This window comes from Tenrec ecaudatus, chromosome 12 (assembly GCF_050624435.1).
Source record: "Tenrec ecaudatus isolate mTenEca1 chromosome 12, mTenEca1.hap1, whole genome shotgun sequence".
Classification (NCBI taxonomy): Eukaryota; Metazoa; Chordata; class Mammalia; order Afrosoricida; family Tenrecidae; genus Tenrec; species Tenrec ecaudatus.
The window spans coordinates 82,777,708-82,802,220 of record NC_134541.1 but is presented as its reverse complement, the minus strand read 5'-3'; the positions used below and the strand labels follow the sequence as shown (position 1 = coordinate 82,802,220).

The 24,513-nt window shown below is 41.7% G+C and overlaps 1 protein-coding gene across 1 annotated transcript in view; it reads left to right on the top strand.

The window, feature by feature from the left end:
• TMEM254 (transmembrane protein 254) overlaps positions 1–24,513 on the top strand; it is a 29,749-nt gene that overhangs the window by 4,247 nt on the left and 989 nt on the right. Inside the window, exons 2-3 of the mRNA XM_075564215.1 lie at positions 7,057–7,160; positions 7,356–7,415. Coding sequence (XP_075420330.1) covers positions 7,057–7,160; positions 7,356–7,415 — 164 coding nt within the window. The remainder of the gene's footprint in view (positions 1–7,056; positions 7,161–7,355; positions 7,416–24,513) is intronic.

Here is a 24,513-nt window from a genome sequence, read left to right as displayed (position 1 = left end):
TGGGTTGGGATGTTTTCTTGATGTGCACTTAAGTTTTATATAAAACTCTCTCTTATACATGAGTTTGTGGATTTGTTTCTTTAATGTACCCAGACTAATACACCATGCCTTCCTTTGACTTTGAATTTTGTTGTTTATCGTCTGTGGGTCACATAGGTTAGTGTGCTTCTTTTATATGGATTTAGTTGATGCCTCAATTAAATGGCTGTTTGTTTGAAGATGCCATTCTTTAAAAAAATTTATTTTATTGGGAGCTCTTACAGATGTAATAACATTCCATTGTTCAATCACATCAAGCAGTATTGTAAAATTGCTACCACAATCAGTTTCAAAACATTTTCTTTTTTCTTGAACTCCTTGATATCAGCTCCCATTTATTCCCTCCCTTCCCATGCTACTTTTTTTCCTATAATAGTTTGGGATTTTTTGCAATATCATACATGATCCACTATATCCATTCACATATAATTCTTTTGTTCAATCCATCCCATCAGATGGATTTATACAGTCATCAATGCTGTCAGCTCCCTATTCTCCCCTTCCCCTCCCTCTCTTCCCATGCCCCCAGGGCACTCCTGTTACGGTTTCTAAAGCGTTATCTATCTTTGTTTTCATGTACCAAACTCTTTTACATTTATAAATGAACGTATGCAAATCTAACATGATTAATGAAGTAAACAAATAAAAACCGTACTAGTAAGGGGAGGAAATATAAAGAACTAGAGGATAGCTATGTGGTTCATCAGTGCTATTCCGTACTCTGGAGTTTTCATCCCTTCTATATATGGCCCTTCGGAGAGGGACTGTCCAATTATCTTACAGGTGGGTTTTGGGTCTCCACCACATCAATACCCCTTCACATTGATTTGGTTGCTTGTTTTTGAACTTCTGATACCTCTTCCCATCAACACCTCATGATCACACAGGATAGTGTGCTTCTCCAATGTGGTCTTTGTTGCTTCTCTGCTAGATGGTTGCTTGTTTAACTATAAGCCTTGAAGACCCAGATGCTATATCTTTTGATAGCCAGGCACCATTAGCTTTCTTCACTACATTTGTTTATGCACCCATTTTGTCTTCAGTGATCCTGTCAGGAAGGTGAGCATTATGGAATGCCAGGTTATTAGAACAAAGTGTTCTGTATTGAGGACTTGAGTAGAGGCTCATTGTCCATCTGCTACCTTGATATTTAGCATATAAATATATGTACATAGGTCTTTTTCCCGATCGTTATATATAAATATATTTACATATGTACATGCCTGTATTTAGACCTCTATAAATCCCCTTTGCCTCCTAGTTCTTTCTTTATTTCCTTTTACTTTCCCCTTGTTCCACTATCATGTTTGGCCTTCATTCGGGTTTCAGTAATTCCTCTCAGTTACATTGCCCTTGATCAAGCCCTGCTAGTCATCCTACTCCCTCACCATAGATTTTAGGTCACTTGTTGTTCCCTTGTCCCTGGGTTTGTTAACACCTACTCCCTTTCCCTGCCTCCCTTTTCCCATGTCCCTTCAGAACCATCTGTCCCATTGTTTTCTCCTCCGGATCGTTTATCCTGCCTATCTTATCTAAGACAGCCATTTTCTTATGATGTTATTTGGTAATATCTGCAGTCTGTTGAATCACTTTTCTTTAGAATGGATACAAACATGGATCTCTATAAGTTGATTGCCTTACAAATTTCTTGGCATATACAAAAGAGTATTTCTAACCCTGTATCTGTTTATTGGGGCATTACAACTAATATTCTGTCGTTTCTTGGAATCTTGTTTGTCCCGTCCCGTGGGAACTTCAATGTGGATCCTGGAGGAGAGAGTGGGAATTGGGGGGACAAGAGGCATGAGGAATGGAGATAAGACAATAACCTGATCAAGTCTTGTTTATTGAGTGGAAAGTTACAGCTTATATAGGCCAGCAATGGGGGAAGCAAGCTGCAGATATTTCCCTGAGAACAATAGTGGGGGAAGCAAGATGCACGTGCTTATATATAATCATTACACACATGTTTACCCAAGGTTGCAAGCAGAGTTCATTCCGGGAATAGTGACCCAGAACAGAATCGTACAGACAGATAGAGACTTCCTTATCTATGTCTGGCAAGATAATTATGTCAAACACAGCTGCAGTGCTCTGTCACGTAGGCTGGGTTGGAAGAATACGCAGAGCTCAGGCTAATAAATTCCAAGTAATGGCCAGGCCTCATGGTTCCGGACAGGTCCTAATAAATTCCAAGTAATGGCTGGGCCTCATGGCTCCGGACAGGTCCCCCTTTTATATATTTTTTCAAAGCCGAGAGAAATCCCTTCGGGAACTGCGTCTGTCTTGGGTCATCAGGCATCAAGAATCATCCTTACCCGTCATTGATCAATGGAATGCCTTCATTTTTATAGAGGATGGGAGCAAACCAAAGTCTGTCTTAGGTTGGTATGCCTTGTGCCCAATCTTATCCGTCACTGACTGTCCAGTTCAACACAGAAGGGCAGGGGGTCTTATCATAACTACTCGTATGAGCCACCCTGTTCACACATCTCAAGGCTGTGGTAATGGACCTGTATAGGCTTTGCCTGGATGGCCTCAATCTGTTGTCTAATGAAAGCCATGAGCTTGTTAAATACTACAGGCCCTAATGAAATGCTCAATAAAAATATTATGAGAGGGCCCAATAGGGTGGACACCAACGTAGTAAGCCATGGTGACTGGGTGAACCACCCTCAAACCAGCCTTGGTTGGTCTGTCGTTCATGCTCTCTTTTGGCCAGTCCTTCCCGTACTTTTGCTAAAGATTCTTTAACCAGGCCTGTTTTATCAGCACAAAAGCAACATTCTTTTTTGAGGGCCGCAAAAAGGCCGCCCTGCTGAAGAAACAAAAGATCCAGCCCTCTTCTATTCTGGAGGACCACTTTGGCTAAAGAAGACACTGATTCCTGGAGATCTTGGATAGAATCAGTTAAATCCTACAGATCATTATCAATAGCAATTCTCAAGCTTTTGTAATTGTTTTCATGGTAAACCGAAGAGGCCACGCCTGTCCCGGTACCTGCGGCCCCCAGCCTAGCAAAAGGGCAACGGTCAAGGCTGTTAGGGCCTCTCTTTTCTGTCTGAGGATGGGGCCACTGTTGGAAAAAGCCAGCATCATTTCTCTATTAGATCGACAAACTATGTGGGGCCACAATCTGACAAGGACGCAAAAAGCTTGTTCCTGCTCTAAAATTTGAGCATTAACACATGGGGTCAGTCCAGTGGAGCAGGCCCGCCACACATCATCATCTGGGACGTAAAATCCCTCGGATGAGTTTACGGGCAACGTATTATTGCATAGATGTAAATATGGAGATGATGGGTTACCTATACATGTACCTTGGCCTTGGACCTCTTGCAAGGTTAAAGTTCCTATAGTTTTGCCCCAACGACAAGAGCTCACATTACTCTGAAGGGCATACTCCCCAACACAGCTATTCCTTCACAACAAGGTGGTTGATCACTATAACAGAGCCAGCAGGAATCCGTGAGATCAGGGCGTGATGCATTAAGGAGCTGAAAAGTTCCCTTCATCACATCCCAAAGGGGGTGAGATACTCTAGGTGACATACTTGTGGTGTTTTTGCCGGGCGTTTTGGTATCATTAGAGACACTCATCTCATTGCCCAGGGCCTTAATTGGGCCAATAGCCAAGACAGGTTCCCGAGAAGGAACTGAATTTTTAAGTCGAATGCTGAATAAGCAGCCATGATCATATCCAGATTGACAGAGTCTAAGTCCCCACATCTGCGGGTCCTCTCAACTTTGAAATGCCCGGCCTTCTATTGTGAAAGAGATGTTAACCCATGGTTCATTCCCTCGAGTGAAGCCAGTAACTGTGATGAAATCTCCATGTACTGGGGGGTGCCAATGGATGCTGCCTGTAGATTCACAACCCCAACTGGCACAGAAGAAGGAGTCGGCTCCACCACAGGTGACCTGTGATCATTTCTTACTAGGACAGACATAGAATTCCTTTTCGGCGAGGCCGAATCGGATCTGATTACATAACCGATCCTTATTTTGGCCTCTGTCGTCCCCTCTCAACATTTTACAAAGCGGCACCTCTAATGAGGGCCACCATGTGGTGGGTGATGCCTCTCGAGAAGTGCTGTTTAATATACTCCCCTGTCCATTAGTGACTATCCAAGTTACATTCACAGGTTGGTGTGGGTTACCGGCAACGAATCCATTGATGCGGATAAATTGCAAGGCCAGGATCGACCAAAACTTCTGAGGCTCCATTTTCCTGTTGGGGAAAGAAACAGGAAAAATGTTCTCAGGGAATGATCTCTTCCCTGGACAAGTTGTTCTTATCTATTTGTTTTACCAATCGTTCTGGCAGCCATCTGGCTGCATCGTTTTCTTGAGAAAGGCGCAGACTGAGCCTCTCCCCCAGATCAATACTGGGTCTGGACCATGCCATGAGTTGTCTAATGGATCCCTCCATTTTACCATGGCGAATTGTTTTTGAGATTCAGAGTGCCAAAAGCAACCAGCGGCGAATTTTCCGTGATCATCCAATGTTAGAAAATTTTTTATAAAGAGAGCATGATTAAGGATATTTCTGGGGGTACCCTTAGTGGGGTACCATTCCCCCTTTTAAATTTTTTCAATGGTAGTCTTTAAAGATAAATGGGCTCTTTCAACCATTCCCTGTCCGTGAGGATTATAAGGGATCCCTGTGACATGTTTTATTTGTAATTTATCACAGAAATTCCGAAAAGCCTTTGCTGTATAGCCAGGACCGTTATCTGTTTTTATTTGTTTAGGAATACCTAAGACGGAAAAACAGTGCAACAGATGAGCTATAACATGTTTGGTGGCCTCTCCCGTTTGGGGGGTAGCAAGTATGAACCCTCTATAAGTATCTATGCATGCATGATATACTTTAAATTATCAAATTCTGCATAATGGGTAACATCCATTTGCCAAATTATGTTAGGAACAAGCCCTTTGGGGTTGACTCCCAGGTGGGGAACTGGCAAATGTGGTCCTAATAAATTCCAAGTAATGGCCGGGCCTCGTGGCTCCGGACACTTGTTTTTAGCCAATATCATCAGTGCATCTGAAACTTCTTTCCTCAGTATTATTGATTCTTGATCATATGCTTAGGGAGACTTCAAATTCAAACAGTGTGGATCCAAACTCTGCTTTTATAGTTTTGAAGGATGCGGTGATTTTAAATTTCAGTTTGGGTTTTGAAACTGTGGGAGAGGTAATATTGCTCTTAGGTTTTAGGTTTGAGTGGCACAATACATTTTGCAACTGTGAGAAACCTAAGGTGGCAGAAGTTACAACATAAAGGCTCAGAAAAGCTTGATACAATTACAAAATCTAGGGCCATATTAGCACATCAAAATCCTCAATAGAGGATTCTACAGTTTATCATTGCTAATCTAGGATAGAAAGAGTGAAATAAAAGATCAAAACAAAGCCTATTGCCATCAAGTTAATTCTGACGTATGGTGAGCCTACATACTGCAGAGTAAAACTACATGGGGTTTCCTTGTCCGTGACCTCTAGGGAAACCTTCCTTTCACAGCCCTTGTAAATGGGTTCTATTCACCAATCCTTAGGTTAGTGACTGATTGCATGCAGTACCACCGGGGCCTATGAAAGAGGAGAAAGAGGAAAGCAAAAGGGATTCTAAATTAAACAGGGCTTTGGTTCGAGTCATCATTATTTAGCAAAGAAGCTATCTCAGGTACATAAACTCTTAAAATGTGCTAAAAGCTTTTATAAAATTCTTGGTAACATTCATCAAGAGTAGGAGGTATGTACCGGGGGCACCAATAACCACAGTGCCTCCTTCGTGTATATCCCCTATTAGAGTAGTTTTTCAGAACAAAAGTCAAGAGCTGGAGCCCAGATGACTTTGTTCAGAGTTTCTCTGCCTTGCAGTTGCTTACCTTATCTGAGAGCAGATGGTTTTACAGGATTATTTCATAGTCTCTCAAACGCAAAAACTTGATTTTTTTAAAAAAAATTGTGACTTAGGTGAAGGTTTGCAAAGCAGATAATCAATTTTACATTCAACAATTCATACACAGTTTGTTTCAATTCCCTCAATGTACCATTGCTTATCCCACTTTCTCCCTGTGTTTTCTCTTCCTATTTCTCCATATTTACTAACCTCCTGTCCTTGGAAAATGTTGTCATTATGACCGTAAATGATCGAGTATTCTAACACGGGGTAAGCTCAGTTCCAAACCTGAAGGGTGACTAAGGAGGACCTTAGGAAGCTTATGATCATGGGCTCTGTTCCACATTGTTTTCTGCCACTCTACGCAGGAGCTTCTAATGGGATCTTTTTCAGAGCAGTTAGTGGTGGTAGCTGGACATCATCTAGTCTTGTTGTCTCAGGGCTGTGGAGACTGATGTTTGTATGGCCCATTAGCCATTTGAACTAATTATTTCCATATGCCTTTCTACTTTCATCACTCATTCTTCTGATAGGAGAGACCAATAACTGGTCTTTAGCACTGTAATGCCAAGCATGACATTTTTGTAACATTTAATTAAATGTATATATTAATATATATGTTGATAACTATGAAAGTAAAGAATAAAACAATTTTTTCCTGAAATTAAAAATTGAGAAGCTTTCAAGATCTCATTCATTACTTACCACAATAGAATGTACAGCATTGTCTTTGTGAACTGTTATATGTCAGTTGACCATACTTTCCCCCAAGACTATGGTTCTCAGCCCTCAAAGCCAGCATTTTCTCAAGGGATTTGGTTATGTTTATCCTTTACATGCTCTACCACATTCATGGATATATTTGCAGCAAAGGTAACGATGTATATATTAATAGGTTCTGTCAAACTTACATATATATATATTTGGGTATAGTCTACTCACCCTCCCACATCATTTCAGGCTGTATATCTATTTTATAGTTCCACTTATAGATCATCAGTATATAGGATTGTGTATATAACAATATTTGCCTCTGTTGTTTTTAATTCTAACTTGCTGATCTTTTAAATGAGACTTAATTGCTGTTTTGTGCGTCTGGTTCTCTTTCAGTGGGTTGTCTTCTGGCCTCAGAGTATTCCCTATCAGAGCCTTGGCCCTCTGGGCCCCTTCACTCAGTACTTGGTGGACCATCATCAGACCCTCGTGCACAATGGGTAAGGAGATCTGCAGAGATGGATGGCGAACACAGAAGCTGCAAGCTCACTGGAGACAGGAAGACCTGAAGTTGTACTTATATGTATCAGAGGGGGCAAATTCCAACTAGGGTACCTTTTTGAGATCAGTGTTATAGTTTATCAACAAATAACCACTACTTTTAATTAGACTGGCTTTCTTTGTTGTTGTTTCAGGTACTGGCTTACCTGGCTGATTCATGTGGGAGAGTCCTTGTATGCCATGGTATTGTGCAAGTGAGTCTCTGGAATAGGTTTTTCTCAATTTCTTCTTGATGTCCAATATGAGTTGAAAGTAGCCACACTTACATAATTCACACACTTGTAGGATGAAGATAAACTCAAATCCCCATGCCTAATACTGAAACTGGCCCAGAGGAAGTGTTCAGTAAATATTTAACTGAGTTCACTTTATTTGTACTAATCAATTATTTAGTTATTTACTTTAGATCATTAAAAATTTGCATATAGCTCATATAAGAGCAAATTATTATAATTAATCCAGGCTTCACAATGGAATCACCTGAGGAGCCTTTTTCAAAACATTCCTGTCTGATTGCCAGCCCCAAGGTTCTGGTTTTGGAGGTCTGACTAGAGTCATGTTGTTTGTTGCTGTTATGTGCTATTAAATTGGTGCTGGCTCATAGACTCTTCTCAACCCCATTGATAACAAAATGAAAAACAATAATCTGTATTTTTTTCCAGCTCTGCAGGTACTTTTGGAGTATAGAATATGTTGAAAATCACAGAATGGGCTATCACTTGGCAGATATCAGGGCAGGCTAATATGAGACAGTCCCAGAAAAAATCTGTTTATTTATATTTCAAGCATATGTGAGAGTCTTCAAAAACTTAATTGAAAATTATTTTAGGGCAGGGCAAAACAGGCCTAGAGAAGTCAGGTCACTATTGCCATGGTCTTGAAATCTTTTTTATGCATTGAGGGAGTGTTTGAGTAGAGGCCCAAGGTCCTTCCGCCACCTTAATACTTGAGTCCACATGGAAGAACACACCAGCCTGTGTGATCGAGTGGTACCGAAGGGATCAGTTACCAGGCATCAAAGAACAAAAAATCATATCATTGACTGCACACCTCCATGATAGGATCGCTGAAGACAAATGGGTGCATAAGCAAATGTGGTGAAGAAAGCTGATGGTGCCCGGCTATCAAAAGAGATAGTGTCTGGGGTCTTAAAGGCTTGAAGGTGAACAAGCGGCCATCTAGCTCAGAAGCAAAAAAGCCCACATGGAAGAAGCACGCCGGCCAGTGCGATCACGAGGTGCCAAGGGACCAGGTATAAGGCATCATGCAAAAAAAAAACCAAAACAACGATATAAGTGTGTGTATATATGTGTATATATGTGTATATGTATATGTATATATATACCATATTAAATGAAGGGGGAAGTGCAGAGTGGAGACCCAAGGCCCAAGTGTCGACCAATGGAGATCCCCTCATAGAGGGGTTTAGGAGAGGAGATGGGTTAATTAGGGTGCGAGGTAGTACCGATGAAGAACACAGCTTTCCCCCAGATCCTGGATGCTTCCTCCCCCCAACTACCATGATCCGAATTCTACCTTGCAGGCCTTGATAGGACTGAGGCTGTACACTGGTACATATGAGGGCTGGAGGTACAGGGAATCCAGGGTGGATGATACCTTCAGGACCAAGGGTGTGAGGGACGATGCTGGGAGAGTGAAGGGTGAGTGGGTTGGAAAGGGGGAACTGATTACAAGGATCCACATGTGACCTATTCCCTGGGAGAGGGACAGCAGAGAAGGGGGGAAGGGAGACTCCGGATAGGGCAAGATATGACAAAATAACGAGGTATAAATTACCAAGGGCACATAAGGGAGGGGGGAAAGGGGAGGGAGGGGAAAAAAAAAGAGGACCTGATGCAAGGGGCTTAAGTGGAGAGCAAATGCCTTGAGAATGATTGGGGCAGGGAATGTATGGATGTGCTTTATACAATTGATGTATGTATATGTATGGAGGGTGATAAGAGTTGTATGAGTCCCTAATAAAATGTAAAAGAAGAAAAGAGGAGAAAAAAATGATTAGGGCAAAGACCGTACAGATGTGCTTTATACAATTGATGTATGTATATGTATGAACTGTGATAAGAATTGTATGCGCCCCAATAAATTGTTAAAATTAATAAAAAAAATTTGGGGCGTACTATGTTGGACAATATCCTAGGCACTATCAATCTGAATGAATATTCCTTTTGAAGTAAGAGATGAATGAATGTAAATTAATAACGAAGATATATAGTACACTTGCAGCCTCCAAAATTCCACTCACTAAAATCAATTACTTATAATATTTTGGAGAATTCACTTTTAACCAGGGATAAAATGGGGCTATATGTTCAGATTTATATCTGTTACATCAAAAATTACACGTTTTCCAAGTTGTTAGAATCTCTGTTGTAGATCATTTTAGAGCTCATATTGTTTCGCTAAGTCCAAAATTTACTTATATAACCCTCTATCAAGGAAACTTTACTTTTTAAATCATTTAAAAATTTTTATAAGCAGTACCATAATTTCTTTTGAAAATTGATTTGTTTTCTAGGCTGAGTTCCAGGCTATGGAATTGCTAAGTGAAAGTAGGGGAAGATTTCAAGCGCTCGATGCTTTGCATTAAACGGCAGGTTAGTTGTTGCTAGGGCCCATCAGGTTAGTTCTGAGTCATAGCAACTCTGGGTACAACGGAGTGAAACACTGCCTGACCCTGCACCTTCCTTACAATTGTTCTTTCTTTTTGTAAAAAAAAAAATCATTTTATTAGGGGCTCATACAACTCTTTTTACAATCCATACATACATCATTTGTGCCCAGCACATTTGTACATATGTTGCCATCATCATTCTCAAAACACCCACTCTCAACCTGAGCCCCTGGCATCAGCTCCTCATTTTCTCCTCCCTCCCCCCTGCCCCCGAACCCTTGATAATTTATAAAATAATTATTATTTTTATCATATCTTACACTATCCAACGTCTTCCTCACCCAGTTCTCCGCTGTCTGTCCTCCAGGGAGGAGGTTACATGTAGACCTTGTCATCTGTTTCCCGTTTCTCCCTCACCCTCCCTCCACCTTCCCGATATCGCCACTCTCACCACTGTTCCTGAGGGGTTCATCTGTCCTGGATTCCCCTTATTGCCAGTTCCTATCCATGCCAGTGTATATCTCCCGGTCCAGCCAGTTATGTAAGGTAGAATTGAGATCATGATAGTGGGGGGAGGAAGCAGTCAAGAGCCAGAGGAAAATTGTATGTTTCATCATTGCTATACTCCACTCTGACTGGTTCGTCACCTCCCCACAACTCTTCTGCAAGGGGATGTCCAATTTCCCCCAGATGGCCCCTGGGTCCCCACTCTGCACTCCCCCTCATTCACAATGCTATGATTTTTAAAAAACATTTTATTAGGACTCATACAACTCTTATCACAACCCAAAGATTTTTTTGTGTGTGTCTTTGATGCCTGATACCTGATCCCTTCGATGCCTTGTCATCTCACAGGCCGGTGTGCATTTTCCATGTGGGCTTTGTTATTTTTCAAGTGGATGGCCCCTTGTTTATCTTTCAGCCTATGGGACCCCAGGTTCTATATATTTTGACAACTGGACACCATCAGCTTTCTTCACCCCACTTGCTCTTGCACCCGCTTTGTCTTCAGTGTTCGCGTTGGGGTAGGCTGGTGTGCTTCTTCCTTGTGGGCTTTGTTGTTTCTTAGTTAGATAGCCGCCTGATTGTCTTCAAGCCTTTAAGACCCCTGATGCTATATCATTTGGAAGCCGGGCACCATCAGCTTTGTTCGCAACTTTTGCTTATGCACCCACTTTTTCCTCAGTGATCTAGTTGGGACAGGCCAGTGTGCTTCTTTCATGTGGGTTTTCTTGTCTCTCAGCTAGATGGCTGCTTATTTATCTTCAGGTCTTCAGTGACTTCAGGTGCTATATCTTTTGGTAGCCGGGCACCATCAGCTTTCTTCACCACATTTGCCTGTGCACCCATTGTCATCAGCGATTGTGCCAGGCAGGTGTCTCCCTGAGTTTAGTCTGGCCCCTGCCATATTACCTGGACCTCACCCCAGGGACGTATGTGTACAGCATCTTTTTCCCTATGCCCCTTTTGAATTTTTTTTTTTGAGCTTACCTCAGTGGACTCATGTAGTACTTGTCCTTTTGTGCTTGGCTTACTTCACTTAGCATAATTTCCTCCAGTTCTTCCCATGTGGAGATGTGCTTCATGCATTCATCATTGCTTTTTAGGGATGCGTAATACTCCATTGTATGTATGTACCAGAGTTGTTTTTTTTTTAAATCCATTCATCTGTTGATGGAAATTCGGGCTGTTTCCAACTCTTTGCAATTGTGAACTGTGCTGCGATGAACATTGGGGCACAGTGTCTGGCCCTAGTTTGTTTTTTGTCTCTTCTGGGTATATGCCCAGTAGGGTATATGCCCACCTACTACACAGCCACACAGTGGTCAAAACAGTGTGGTATTGGTATAACAATAGATATTCAGACCAATGGAAAAGGATTGAAAACCCAGAAATAAAATCATCAGTGTACCGACAACTGATCTTTGATAAGGGCCCAAAAATATCCAATGGGAAGCCGATGCCCTCTTCAATTCATGGTGCTGGAAAAAATGAATACATAGCTGCAGAAAATGAAGCAAGACCTTTCCCTCACTCCATGCACAAGAATAAACTCAAGGTGGACCACAGACCTTGAGGGAAAACCCCAAACTATTAGGGCCATCAATGAGGGAATTGGGACAAACCTGAGAACCTTGGCACAGGGAATACATAGGCTACCAGAAATCAGGAAGGACACCTACACAGAGGAGGCACAAATTGACCAATGGGACATACTAAAAATAAAACACTATGTACATCGAAAGAATTCACCAAGAGAGTAATAAGAGAGACTACAGACTGGGAAAACATCTTTAGCAATGACACATCAGACAAAGGCCTTATTACTAAAATCTACAATACACTGCTAAACTACAACAAGAAAAAAAATTGTTCACTCAGGATGGGGGCAAAGGACCTGAGCAGGAGTTTCTCAAGGGCAGAAATTCAAATGGCCAATAAATACATGATAAAATGTTCCAGATCTCTATCCATAAGAGAAATGCAAATTAAAACAACTATGAGATACCACCTAACACCCTCAAAGATAGCCCAATTCAAGAAATCAGAAGTAACAAGTGTTGGAGGGGATGCGGAGAGATAGGAACTCTTGTCCACCGCTGGGGGACCTGTAGGTATTTACAGCCATTATGGAAATCGATTTGGTGATATCTAAAACAGTTGGAAATTGAGCTACCGTATGATACAGCGATCCCCCTACTGGTCTTTCTTTTTTTATAGATCATTTTATTGGGAACTCTTTCAACAATCCATCCATTAATTGTATCAAGCACATTTGTACATATGTTGTCATCATCATTTTCGAAACATTTTCTTTCTACTTGAGCCCTTGGTATCAGCTCCTCTTTTTTTCCCCTCCTTCCCCTACCTTCCCACCCTTGTAATACTTTGATAAATTATAAATTATTTTTTCTTTAAAAATCATTTTATTAGGGGCAATCTGTGCATACATCCATTGTGCCAAGCACATTTGTACATTTGTTGCCATCATCATTCTCAAAACATTTGCTTGATATCAGCTCCTCATTTTCTCCCTCCCTCCCTGCTTTCCCTTCCCTCATAAACCCTTGATAATTTATAAATTATTATTATTTTGTCATATCTTACACTGTCTGATGTCTCCCTTCACCCACTTTTCTGTTGTCCATCCCCTAGGGAGGAGGTTATATGTAGATCCTTGTAATTGGTTCTCCTTTTCTATCCCACTTTTCCTCCACCCTCCTGGTATCGCCGCCACTCTCACCACTGGTCCTGAAGATGTCATCTATCCTGGATTCCCCTGTCTTTCCAGTTCCTATCTGTACCAGTGTACATCCTCTGGTCTAACCAGATTTGTAAGGTAGAATTGGGATCATGATAGTCGGTTAGGTAGGAAGCATTTAAGAACTAGAGGAAAGTTGTTTTTTTAATCGTGGCTACCCTGCACTCTGACTGGCTTGTCTCTTCCCCATGACCCTTCTGTAAGGGGGTGTCCAGTTGCCTACAGATAGGCTTTGGGTCTCCACTCTGCACTCACTCTCATTTACAATGATATGATTTTTGTTCTTTGATGCCTAATACCTGGTCCCTTCTACACTTCATGGTCACACAGGCTGGTGTGCTTCTTCCATGTGGGCTTTGTTGCTTCAGAGCTAGATGGCCGCTTGTTTACCTTCAAGCCTTTAAGACCCCAGACGCTATATCTTTTGATAGCCAGGCACCATCAGTTTTCTTCACCACATTTGCTTATGCACACATTTGTTTTCAGCAATCGTGTCGGGAAGGTGAGCATCATGGAATGCCAATTTGATCGAACAAAGTGTTCTTGCATTGAGTAAGTACTTGAGTGGAGGTCGAATGTTCATCTGCTTCCCCAATACTAAACCTATAAATATATGCACGTAGATCTATTTCCCCACATCCTATATAAATATATTTTCATATGTACATGCCTGTATTTAGACCTCTGTAAATGCCTTTGCTTCCTTGTTCTTTCCTCTATTTCCTTTTACTTTCCTCTTGTCCCACTATCATGCTCAGCCTTCATTTGGGTTTCAGTAATTTCTCTCGGTTACATTGCCCTCGCTGAATCCCTACCAGGCCTCTCACACCCTCCTTGTCACTAATTTTGGATCACTTGTTGCTCCTTTGTCCCTGGGTTGGTCAGCACCACCAAATTATTATTATTTTCATATCTTACATCATCTACTCTTTCCCTTCACCCACGTTTCTGTTGTTCATCCCCCTCGGTGGGTGGGAGGCAATATATGTAGATCATTGTAATTGGTTCCCTCTTTCTCCCTCTTCTCCACACTTTTGCCCTACCCTCATGGTATCACTGCTCCCATTATTGTTCCTGAGGGCTTTATCTGTCCTTTATTCCGTGTTTGGAAAACTCTTATCTGTACCAGTTTACATGCTCTAGTCTAGCCAAATTTGTAAGGTAGACCTGGGGTCATGATAGTGGTGTGGGACGAAGCAATGAAGAACTAGAGGATTGTTGTGTGTTTTGTCTGTGCTATACTTCACCCTGTCTGGCTCGTCCTTTCCTTGTGATCCTTCTGTGAGGGGATGCCCAATTGTCTACAGATAGGCTTTGATTCTCCACTTTGAACCCACCTTGTTCACGCTGATTTGATTGTTTGTTTCGGGTCTTCTGATACCTGATCCTGTCAACAACTCATGATCACACAGGCTGGTGTGCTTTTTCCATGTGGGCTTTGCTGTTTCCCTGCTAGATGGCCGCTTTGTTTATCTTCAAGCCTTTAAGACCCCAGACGCTATCTCTTTTGATAGCCGGGTACCATCAGTTTTCTTCACCACATTTGCCTTATGTACCCATTTTGACTTCAGCAATCATATAGGGAAGGTAAGTGTCACAGAATACCAGGTTATTAGAACAAAGTGGTCTTGTGTTGAGGATGGACTTCAGTAGAGGCCCAATGTATATCTGCTACCTTGATACTTAACATGTAAATATATGTACATAGACCTGCAATATATGTGTATATATTTACATATATACATGCTTATATTTATACCTCTGTAAATGTCCTTTGCCTCTTAGCTCTCTCCTCCATTTCCTTTTACTTTCCTCCTGTCCCACTATCAGTTTCGACCTTCATTCAGTTCTCAGTATTTCCTCTCAGCTACGTTGCACTTGACCAAATCCCACCTGGCACTCTATACCCTCCTTGCCATCAATTTTAGATCTCTTGTGTTCCTTTGTCCCTGGTTTGTTGGCTCCCCCTTCCCTTTCCTCACTTTCCCCCTCTCCCCTGTGCCCCCAGAACCATCAGTCCTATTGTTTTCTCCTCGGGATTATTTAGCTTGCCTACCTTATATAAATAGACATTAAAAAAGAGAAGGAAACGGGGGCCTATAAATAGTTCCAGGTCTTTCTGCTGATCCTTATATATGTTTTCTGATTAAGTCTGATGGGGTGCCAAGCCCTGCCCTCCAAGTTCTGAAGGCTATCTTCGGGATTCCTTGGCGACTCATTGCTTTGTTGCACTCCCTTTGTGTTTTGCCCCAGTGCCTGACAGTTGTTCTCATGCCTTAGCCCATTGTTGGAGCCACTGTGTCAATCCATCGTGTTGAGGGCCTTCCTCTTTTTGCTGTCCCTCTACTTTATGTGATGTCCTTCATCGAGGACCGTGTCTCCTGACAACATTTCCAAAATATTTAGGATGAAGTCTTGCCATCTTCACCTCTAAGGAGCACTCTGACCCCCTTTCTACACGGATAAGTTTTTTTTTTTTCAGTCCATGGTACTTTAAAAAAAATTAATAATTTTTTTTTTGGTGGTGGTGGTGGTGGTGGTGGTAATAAATTATTTTTATTGGGGCTCATACAACTCTTATCACAATCCATACATACATCAATTGAGTAAAGCACCCTTATACATTCATTGCCTTCGTCATTCTCAAAATTCGCCTTCCTCTTGGGTTCCTGCAATCAGCTTGGTTTCTTTTTATTCCCCTCCCCGTTCCCCCCTTCCCCCTGTTCCCTTAATAGTTTATAAATAATTATTTTATCTTATCCTACACTGCCTGGCGTCTCTCCTCACCCACCTTCTCATTGCCCATCTCCCAGAGAGGAGGTTACACATAGATCCCCAAGATCGGCTCTCCCTTTCTACACCCCCTTCCCTCCCGGTGTCGCCACTCCCACCGTTGGTCCTGAGGGGTTCATACATCCTAGATTCCCTGTGTTTCCAGATCTGTTACTTTTAATATTTTTCTCCAACGCCATAATTCAAATGCATTGGTTCTTCTTGGGTCTTCCTTATTCAACTTCCAACTTTTACATGCATTTCAGGCAATGGAGAATACCATGGTTTAAGTCAGGCACACCGGAGTCCTCAAGGTAACATCCTTGCTCTTCAACACTCTAAAGAGGTCTGTGCAGCAGATTTACCTAGTGCAATAGATCATTTGATCTATTAACTGTAGCTGCTTTAGTGTATTCTAAATATTTATGATTTTCTTATTTTATTTTGATGAAGCTTACTCATTTTAGTTGAATGTATCCTGTAATCTTTTCAATAGTCTTTTGAATCTTGAATTTTAGTTGAATTCCTCTCCATTTGAACTTTCTGTAACTGCATTATTCCCTCCATTTAATCTGTAATTGTATAATTGTTTTTATTACAAATTGATATGTCAGTTATCCATTTTCAATCTGCTGTCTTATATACTACTATATCTAGGTTTATATACTTCTATATACTTCACCTCTGTGTAGAGTTGTCATATATGTTGATTTCAGGTTGTTGTCCACTGTTGTTGGTTCTGTGTCCAAAGTTCTTAATATTTCTGATAAAGTTGATCTGTTTTAGAAATTCCTTTAAGTTCTGTTTATTTAGAAATGTCCTAATATCACCACCAGACTCAAGGGACCGTTTTGTTGAGTGTATATTTCTTGGTAAGAAATTGTTTTCTTTCAGAATTTTATATATGTCATTCCATTGCCTTCTTGTCTGTCCCATTACTGATGAGAAATCTTATTGCTTCCTCTTAGTTAGGTAACATTTTGCTTTTCCTGAAATTTTCTCACAGTATTTCCTTTGCCTTTGGTTTTAGTTTGAAAGTCTGATTATGATATGTCAGATGGTTTTCTCCTATTTTTTTTCTTGGTTTTGTCTATACTTCTTTCAGTCTACAGAAGGAATTGAAATACTATTTTTTTAAATTCCCTTATTCATTCATTCCAGTGCCTTTTCTACCTCAGCAAAGACTTCAGGCTGTACATATTTGTCATGTATTTGAGAAATTCTGCCTTTTTTCTTCATGTGAACTGAAATGGTCTCTTGCTTCTGAGACACTATGGTATATTATTTTTATTTAATTGATTATATGTTGCTGCCACCTTACCTATTGACCAGATAATTGAGTGTGTGTGAAAACATTCTCTTACTATTCTTATAACACAGTTGAGAGTTTTGTAGCTTGCTATCAATGATTAGGTGGAATAGCAATCGATATCAGCTCTCACAGAGTAAATGTGACTGCAAGAGTTAGGGATGTGGCTGGGCTGTATGGGTGTGGTTGCTATCTTCCTTTTTTGTGGAACAATGGGAAATAATTGACAAAAGAAACAAACAGCCAAAATAAGTAAATAAATACATAAAGAACCCAGGCAAGTTGGCAAAAGCAGAAAGAAATAAAAATTTCAAAAGGAAAGTAAAAATACTGGTGGAAAAATAAAAGTGATAAAATAAAGTAAAATGCAACAAGCAAAACTATGGAGGTATGGGGAAGAAGTGTCAAATAAAAATGAAATTATTAAAAAAGAAACTAAGAGAAAAGGGAAACAGAGAAGGGGCAGGAGAAACAAGGAAAGGGAAAGCAAAGAAAGAAAGGATAAAAATCAAGAAGAAGAAAAAAGAAGCAGATAAACAAAAACAAAGAAAACTGGAGGGAGCAGAGCACTCGGTGGGAGTTGGCACCCTCTGCCGGCCTAGGAGTTTGTGGGGTGGGAGACTCATCCTAGTTGGAGTTTCTACCAGCCTATAGGGTCTCTAGGGGTGGGGTATCTGATCTTGAAGTATTTTGTGCCAGCTCAGATGGTAGCTGAAGTCAGGATGTTTGTGCTGGCTCATATGGTGAGCATCGTGGTGTGTGTTCCTGGAAGAAATTCCTAAGGCCGATGAGGGCTGCTTATAGGAGGAGTTGGCCAGGGACCCAGAACTATGTGTTCCACTGTTTTGATGTGGGGGAGTTCATGCACTCCTAGGCTCAGAGGTGATGCTTTCAGTGCCTGATCCATGAGGGTGGAGCTCTGACCTCAGGTGGACTAAGAGCTACACAAGGGCAGGGTCACTGGCTGCTGGGTGGGTGAGAGTGGGGGCTGGTCACTCCTCTGATCACCAAGAGAATGTGTGGAACAAAAGAGAAACCACCTTTTCTGGTTGCTAGCCACAAATTGTGCCAGACCATAGCTTGTATAGAATGCTGCTTGAAAAATTTCAAAATGGTCAAAGTGCAGCAGGCTGACTGACAATTCACCTTCTGTCTCCTCATTCACTGCATTTGCTTAGCTTCTTCTCCAAGTCAGTATTCATTGCATTCTTCTATCTCTTCCTCTGAATGCCAGTATTCCAAGATTATCATCTTCAGTTCATTAGGTCTCTTGTGTCTTTGTTATAAGTGGTCTTTATAGGGAATCTGCCTAGTTTGCCATCTTGCCAGAAGTTAAGCTTTCAATTTTCTTAACAATTCTTTATAATCAGCCCTGTCGCCTTCAAGGCAATCTATAAAGACTACTCCTAGCGGATACCTAAAGAGCTATCATAATGCTTTTCACTTAGCCTCCTGTGAGTGTGTGTGTGTATAATAAATATGTCAGAGTTTGAAGAAAAATAGAATGAAAAGATAATGACATTTTCCCCAAACTTTTTAAAAATCATTTTATTGGGGGCTCATACAATTCTTATCACAATCCATATATCCATCCAGTGTGTCAAGCACATATGTACATTTGTTGCTATCATCATTCTCAAAACATCTGCCTTCTACTTGAGCCTTTAATATCAGCTCCTCATTTTCCCTCCTCCTTCCCCATTCCCCCTCCCTCATGAATCCTTTATCATTCATAAATTGTTATTATGTCATATGTTACACTGTCCGACGTCTCCCCCCACCCTCTTCTCTGCTGTCCATCCCCCCAGGGAGGAGGCTACATGTAGATTCTTGTAATCGGTTCGCCCATTCTACCCCACATTCCCTCCACCCTGCAGGTATCACCATTCTCACCACTGGTCCTGAAGGAGCCATCTGTCCTGGATTCCCTGTGTTTCCAGTTGCTATCTGTACCAGTGTACATCCTCTGGTCTAGCCAGATTTGTAAGGTAGAATTGAGATTATGATAGTAGGAGGCGGGAGGAGGAGGAAGCATTTAAGAACTAGAGGAAAGTTATATGTTTCATTGTTGCTACCCTGCACCCTGACTGGCTCATTTCCTCCCCACAAACCTTCAGTAAGGGGGTGTCCATTGCCTACCAATGAGTTTTGAGTCTTTGCTCCGCACTCACCCTCATTTACAATGATATGATTTTTTGTTCCTTGATGCTTTATACCTGATCCCTTTGACATCTTGTGATCCCACATGCTGGTGTGCTTCTTCCATGTGGGCTTTGTTGCTTCAGAGCTAGATGGCCGCTTGTTTATCTTCAAGCCTTTAAGACCCCAGACGCTATATCTTTTGATAGCCGGGCACCATTAGCTTTCTTCACCACATTTGCTTACGCACACGTTTGTCTTCAGTGATCGTATCGGGAAGATGGGCACCCACTGATATGATTTTTTGTTCTTTGATGTCTGATAACTGGTCCCTTCTACACCTCGTGGTCACACAGGCTGGTGTGCTTCTTCCATGGAGGCTTTGATGCTTCTGAACTAGATGGCCACTTGTTTACCTGCAAGCTTTTAAGACCCCAGATGCTATATCTTTTGATAGCTGGGCACCATCAACTTTCTTCACCACATTTGCGTATGCATGCATTTTTCTTCAGCAATCATGTCGTGCAGGTGTGCAATGTAGAATGCCAATTTAATAGAACAAAGTGTTCTTGCATTGAGGGAGTACTTGAGTAGAGGTCCAATGTCCATCTGCTGCCTTAATACTGAACTTATAAATATATGCACGTAAATCTATTTCCCCACCCTCCTATATAAAATATTTGCATATGTACATGCCAGTATTTAGATCTCTATAAATACCCTTTGTCACCTAATTCTTTCCTCTATTTACTTTTACTTTCCTCTTGTCCCACTATCATGCTCAGTCTTCATTTGGGTTTCAATAATTTCTCTCGGTTACATTACCCTTGCTGAATCCCGACCAGTCCTCTCACACCCTCCTTGCCACTCATTTTAGATGACTTGTTGCTCCCCTGTCCCTGGATTGGTCAGCACCACCTCCTTACCCCCACCTCCCCCTCTCCCATGTCCCCCCGGAACCATTGATCCTGTTGTTTTCTCTACCAGAGTATTCATCCAGCCCATCTTATCTAGATAGATCTGTAGAGACAATAATATGCACCAAAAATCAAGCCATAGCAAGATAGGTGATGAATGAGAACATAGTGATGACAACAAAAAAGAAAACCAATGACCCATAAAAGAATAAATTAATGAAAAGAAAAAAATTTAAAAGAAAGAAAAACCTGGAAATAGATCAAGGTCTGATTTTCTAACTCAAGGCATGTCCTCCAGTCAAGTCCAATGGGGTACCATGCTCTGGCCCGAGTCTGTCCTTTGTACTCCTTTGGGGGTTCCCTGCTCTGCTCCCACAGTTGCTCTGCCTCATGCCTTTAGTGGTTTGCCTCGGTGTCACAGGGTCAGTCCGGGCCAGTCCTGACACTGAGTCTCCAGTGTTGTCCCCCTGAGGGCCCTGGGCCAGCAAGGGATGGCGTGTCACGTAGTGGGATCAGCCATATGGTCCACTCTCTGGATTGGCTGTTCAGAGTGGGGATATCATCCTCCAGGCCTGGTGAGCCAGGATGTGCTCCACTCTCTCTTCCTTCCCCTTCATCTGCTCCCATGTGCTCTGATCAGACATGTCCCTCTCCCCAAACTGCAGCTTCAGTGCCATACTCTAAAGTAAATTCTTCTGCGGGGAGGGGCAGTTGTCCAGGTAGCTGGTATGGGGGCTCCCGCAAACTTTTTAAAACTCCCCATATATGCACACTTGTTTGCAAGTGAGAAAGTATTGCTACAGGGGTTCCAGGTTTATTGTAAATAAATCATCGTTAAACATGCCTCTCCAACCAATGGATGGGCTGCAAACCAGGTCTCTCAGTAATACATCTGTCTTAGTTTCCTTAGGGTGCCATAAAAAGAAAAAGACCCATTTAACACTGGTTTATGAGGGGAGCTGCTGGACCAATTAAATTCAAGACAGAAAGATGAGATCAGAAGGTTAGGTTAACTGTTTTTGGTTTTTTAATTCCACAGAGATAATCTCAATAGATTTTTTTAAAGGACACAGGATATTCATAGGGCCTTATTATTAAGAAGTGTTAGACAAAATGTATTGCTACAAAATCATACAAAACTTTGATTTAAATCATCAAAATATGACATTGTTTCTCCATTTAAGTTTATACAGTTATGAAGGTGCTGTTTCCATCTTTCCCAAAGAATTCTGTGCTTTTAATTTTCACCATATCAAAATGACAGTGTTGGCATCTTTGAACGATTCAAATCATGTGCCTTTTATCTTTTAATTTATTTCCCCCCTTCTTTTTCTTCTCCCTTCTGCTCCCCAGCCTACTACTACTACTACTACTACTACTACTACTACTACTACTACTACTACTACACACACACACACACACACACACACACACACACACACACCAGCCCTAGTAATCATCAGTCTGTTTCTTTGGGTATGAGAAACTTTTATCTTGATTTTTTCCTAACAGTGGTCCATACAATATTTGTCTTTATGTGATTAATTAACTTCACTCAGCATATTTTCCAAATCCATCCATGTCATGAGGTATCTGACAGTTTTATAATGTTTCTCTAGTAATAATTAATATTCATGTACCAAAGTTTATTTATCCATTCCTTTACCAGTGGACATTTAGGTTGTCTCCATCTCTTTGCTATTTTGAACAGTGCTGCTGTAAACATGGGTGTTCACATATCAGTTGTGTTTTGTTCTGTATTACTTTAGGGTACACACAGAGTAGAAAGATTGCTGGATAATATAAAAACCTTATGTTCAACACCTTTTCTTCATTATGTCATCTGTTTGCTTCCACTACTTTACTTTCAAGGGAAATTTCCAGAATTTCTCCTGACATCCATTTTGATTTCTCCTTTCTTTTCTATTTTTTATTGACTTCTTACTTTCATCATTGATGTATGACATCTTTGATGTTACCCTGTAATTCATGTGGCTATTGATGATTTGTGTTCAATTTGTCAAGTCTTGCCCCCCCTCCCACGAAAGGAAACGTTATTGCTTCCATTTAGTCCATGGCTTGAGAGGGGACTTTCAGGTACTGGCGATGCTGCTGGAAGGGCAGGTTCAGACAGAGGGTCTGAGGAATCAGGCAGAGGCAGAGGTGGCTTGGCAGGCTCTTAGTCTTGCTTGAGGGAGAGTCTCTCCAAGGCATACTCCACCAGCTGCACCATGGGGCTGGTCAGCCCATCTTGAGGAGTTTTACCTCTTTTGCAAGAGGTGGTTCTTCAGAAAGTCACAGAAATGGGGGTCTGTGTGGGTAGAACACATGTCATGAAGGCCCAGAAGGGCCGAGTTGAGATTCTTCCCCAGAGCCAGGGTAGTTTCCATGGCAACTTCTCTTGAGATAACTCTTCCATACACCGGGAGAGGGTGCATCCCATGTGCTGGTTTGGCAGCTTCAAGAATCACTCAGGCCCCTTGCTCTTCTCCTCCAGCAGCTTTGCCTTCTAAGGCCACATTGTCAGGGTTGAAATGGAAATGCAAGAGAAATAGGTGTAAGAAGCCACAGATGCACACTGACCAGATACTTAATCCTGGCCTCAGCCTCAGCAGAATAATTATGATGAATCTGTGAACTCACAAGTGGATCACATGTTTGGTGCTAAACACACACAAAATAAAACGGAGTTAGGTGGTCTCAGAAAAGAGGATGGCCAAGAAGATGGTCCAGGAGGTTATGCCTGTAGAAGTTGGAGGCTGGTGGCAGGGAGTCCCTGCATCTGTTCCATCCAAACACTGTTGAAAGAAGACACAGATCCACGGGACCACTGGGCAAGCTGCTCAAATCTATTCATGAGATGATCTCCAAGGTCTACTTTGACGCTGGTGGACTTTGGTTTAGGGAATTTAACTCCCTGGCGGTCTAAGTATGTCAGTCATTTTGTACCCAAATTCTTCATTGTGAAGTGAAAAAAATATCATCAGGGGAAATCTGTATTCTGACATGACGGTGCCAAAAAATGGACTTGCAAGTAATTTATTGGTGGTTCAATAGCATTTCTGCAGGGGTTTCCCATATAATAATACTTAATATTAGGCCCAGAAATTTCAAAATGTCATCTTTGGTCACTGGTTCCCACTTTCTGCTTCTTGAAAACTTATGAAGCAGAGTAGCGGATTGTTGCTCTTTGTACCGGTTTGTCTCTGTAAAAATTTTTTCAGTGACCTCATCGGTCAGAAATAATTGTAGGTATGCCAAAGGGTTGTTGTGGTCAACGTCTACTTTCATACCAGGTGCTCTAGTAAACGGGAATCTTGGGGGAGCTGCCTGATCCGTACCGCAGACAATAGAGCACCAAGTTCGCACATCACTGAGCTCAGGTGCAGAATCATCACTGTCGTCACTTACCTGATCAGTGTCAGTGCCCGATGATGAATTTCCCCATGAACCGCTATTGCTCAATTCTGCGAGTACTTCTAAGTCACTGTCACTGTCATTTATCTGGTCTAAGACTCCTTTTGTGCTAAAGTGACAATTTTTTGATGCCATGGACAAAAATTTCCAGGCAAAAATTTTTCCAAATGACAGTAAAAGGGCAGGCAGGGCACTGGAGACTGATCTAGGGGCAAATCTGAGGTGATTTGCTTTGATACAATGTAATCCTCACAGATTACACTGTATCACTGTTTGTGTGTGTATGTCTCTTTTAGACTTGCAGTTTTGAATTTCCCGCCCCGTTCCGCCCCATGCAGTGCATGCAGATAATGGACCGGAAGGGAAAGAGGAAGTCAGATTGCTGTGCTCTGCGATCACAGCAGAGGACACCGCTGGCCTGGGAGCAGTTAAGGGACTTCTCTGCGGTGTAATCCCGAGTGTGGCTTCTGACAGTTAACATTGACCCCGAGCCGCACTCGGGATTACCACAAGGGAGGTTAATTTGAAAGAATATATTAGCAAGTATTTATTATGTGCCAATTACTAAGTACTTTTCATCTTTTATAACTCATCTCAAAACTTGGTGAGATAAGTACTATTATTTCTATTTTTCAAATGAGGAAACTCAGTCTGGGAGAGATTGAGTGACTTTCCCAAAGTCACCGGCATGGTGCTGGCCAGGCAAGGATTCACATCTGGTCTATCGTCCAAGCTCTTGTGCTGAAGTTATACTAGGCCTTTATCACGGTGTTTCCATATTAGAATCACATGAGAAACACATTTATAATAAGGTACCCTGGAAAGTAGCAAGACTGTTTTGGGG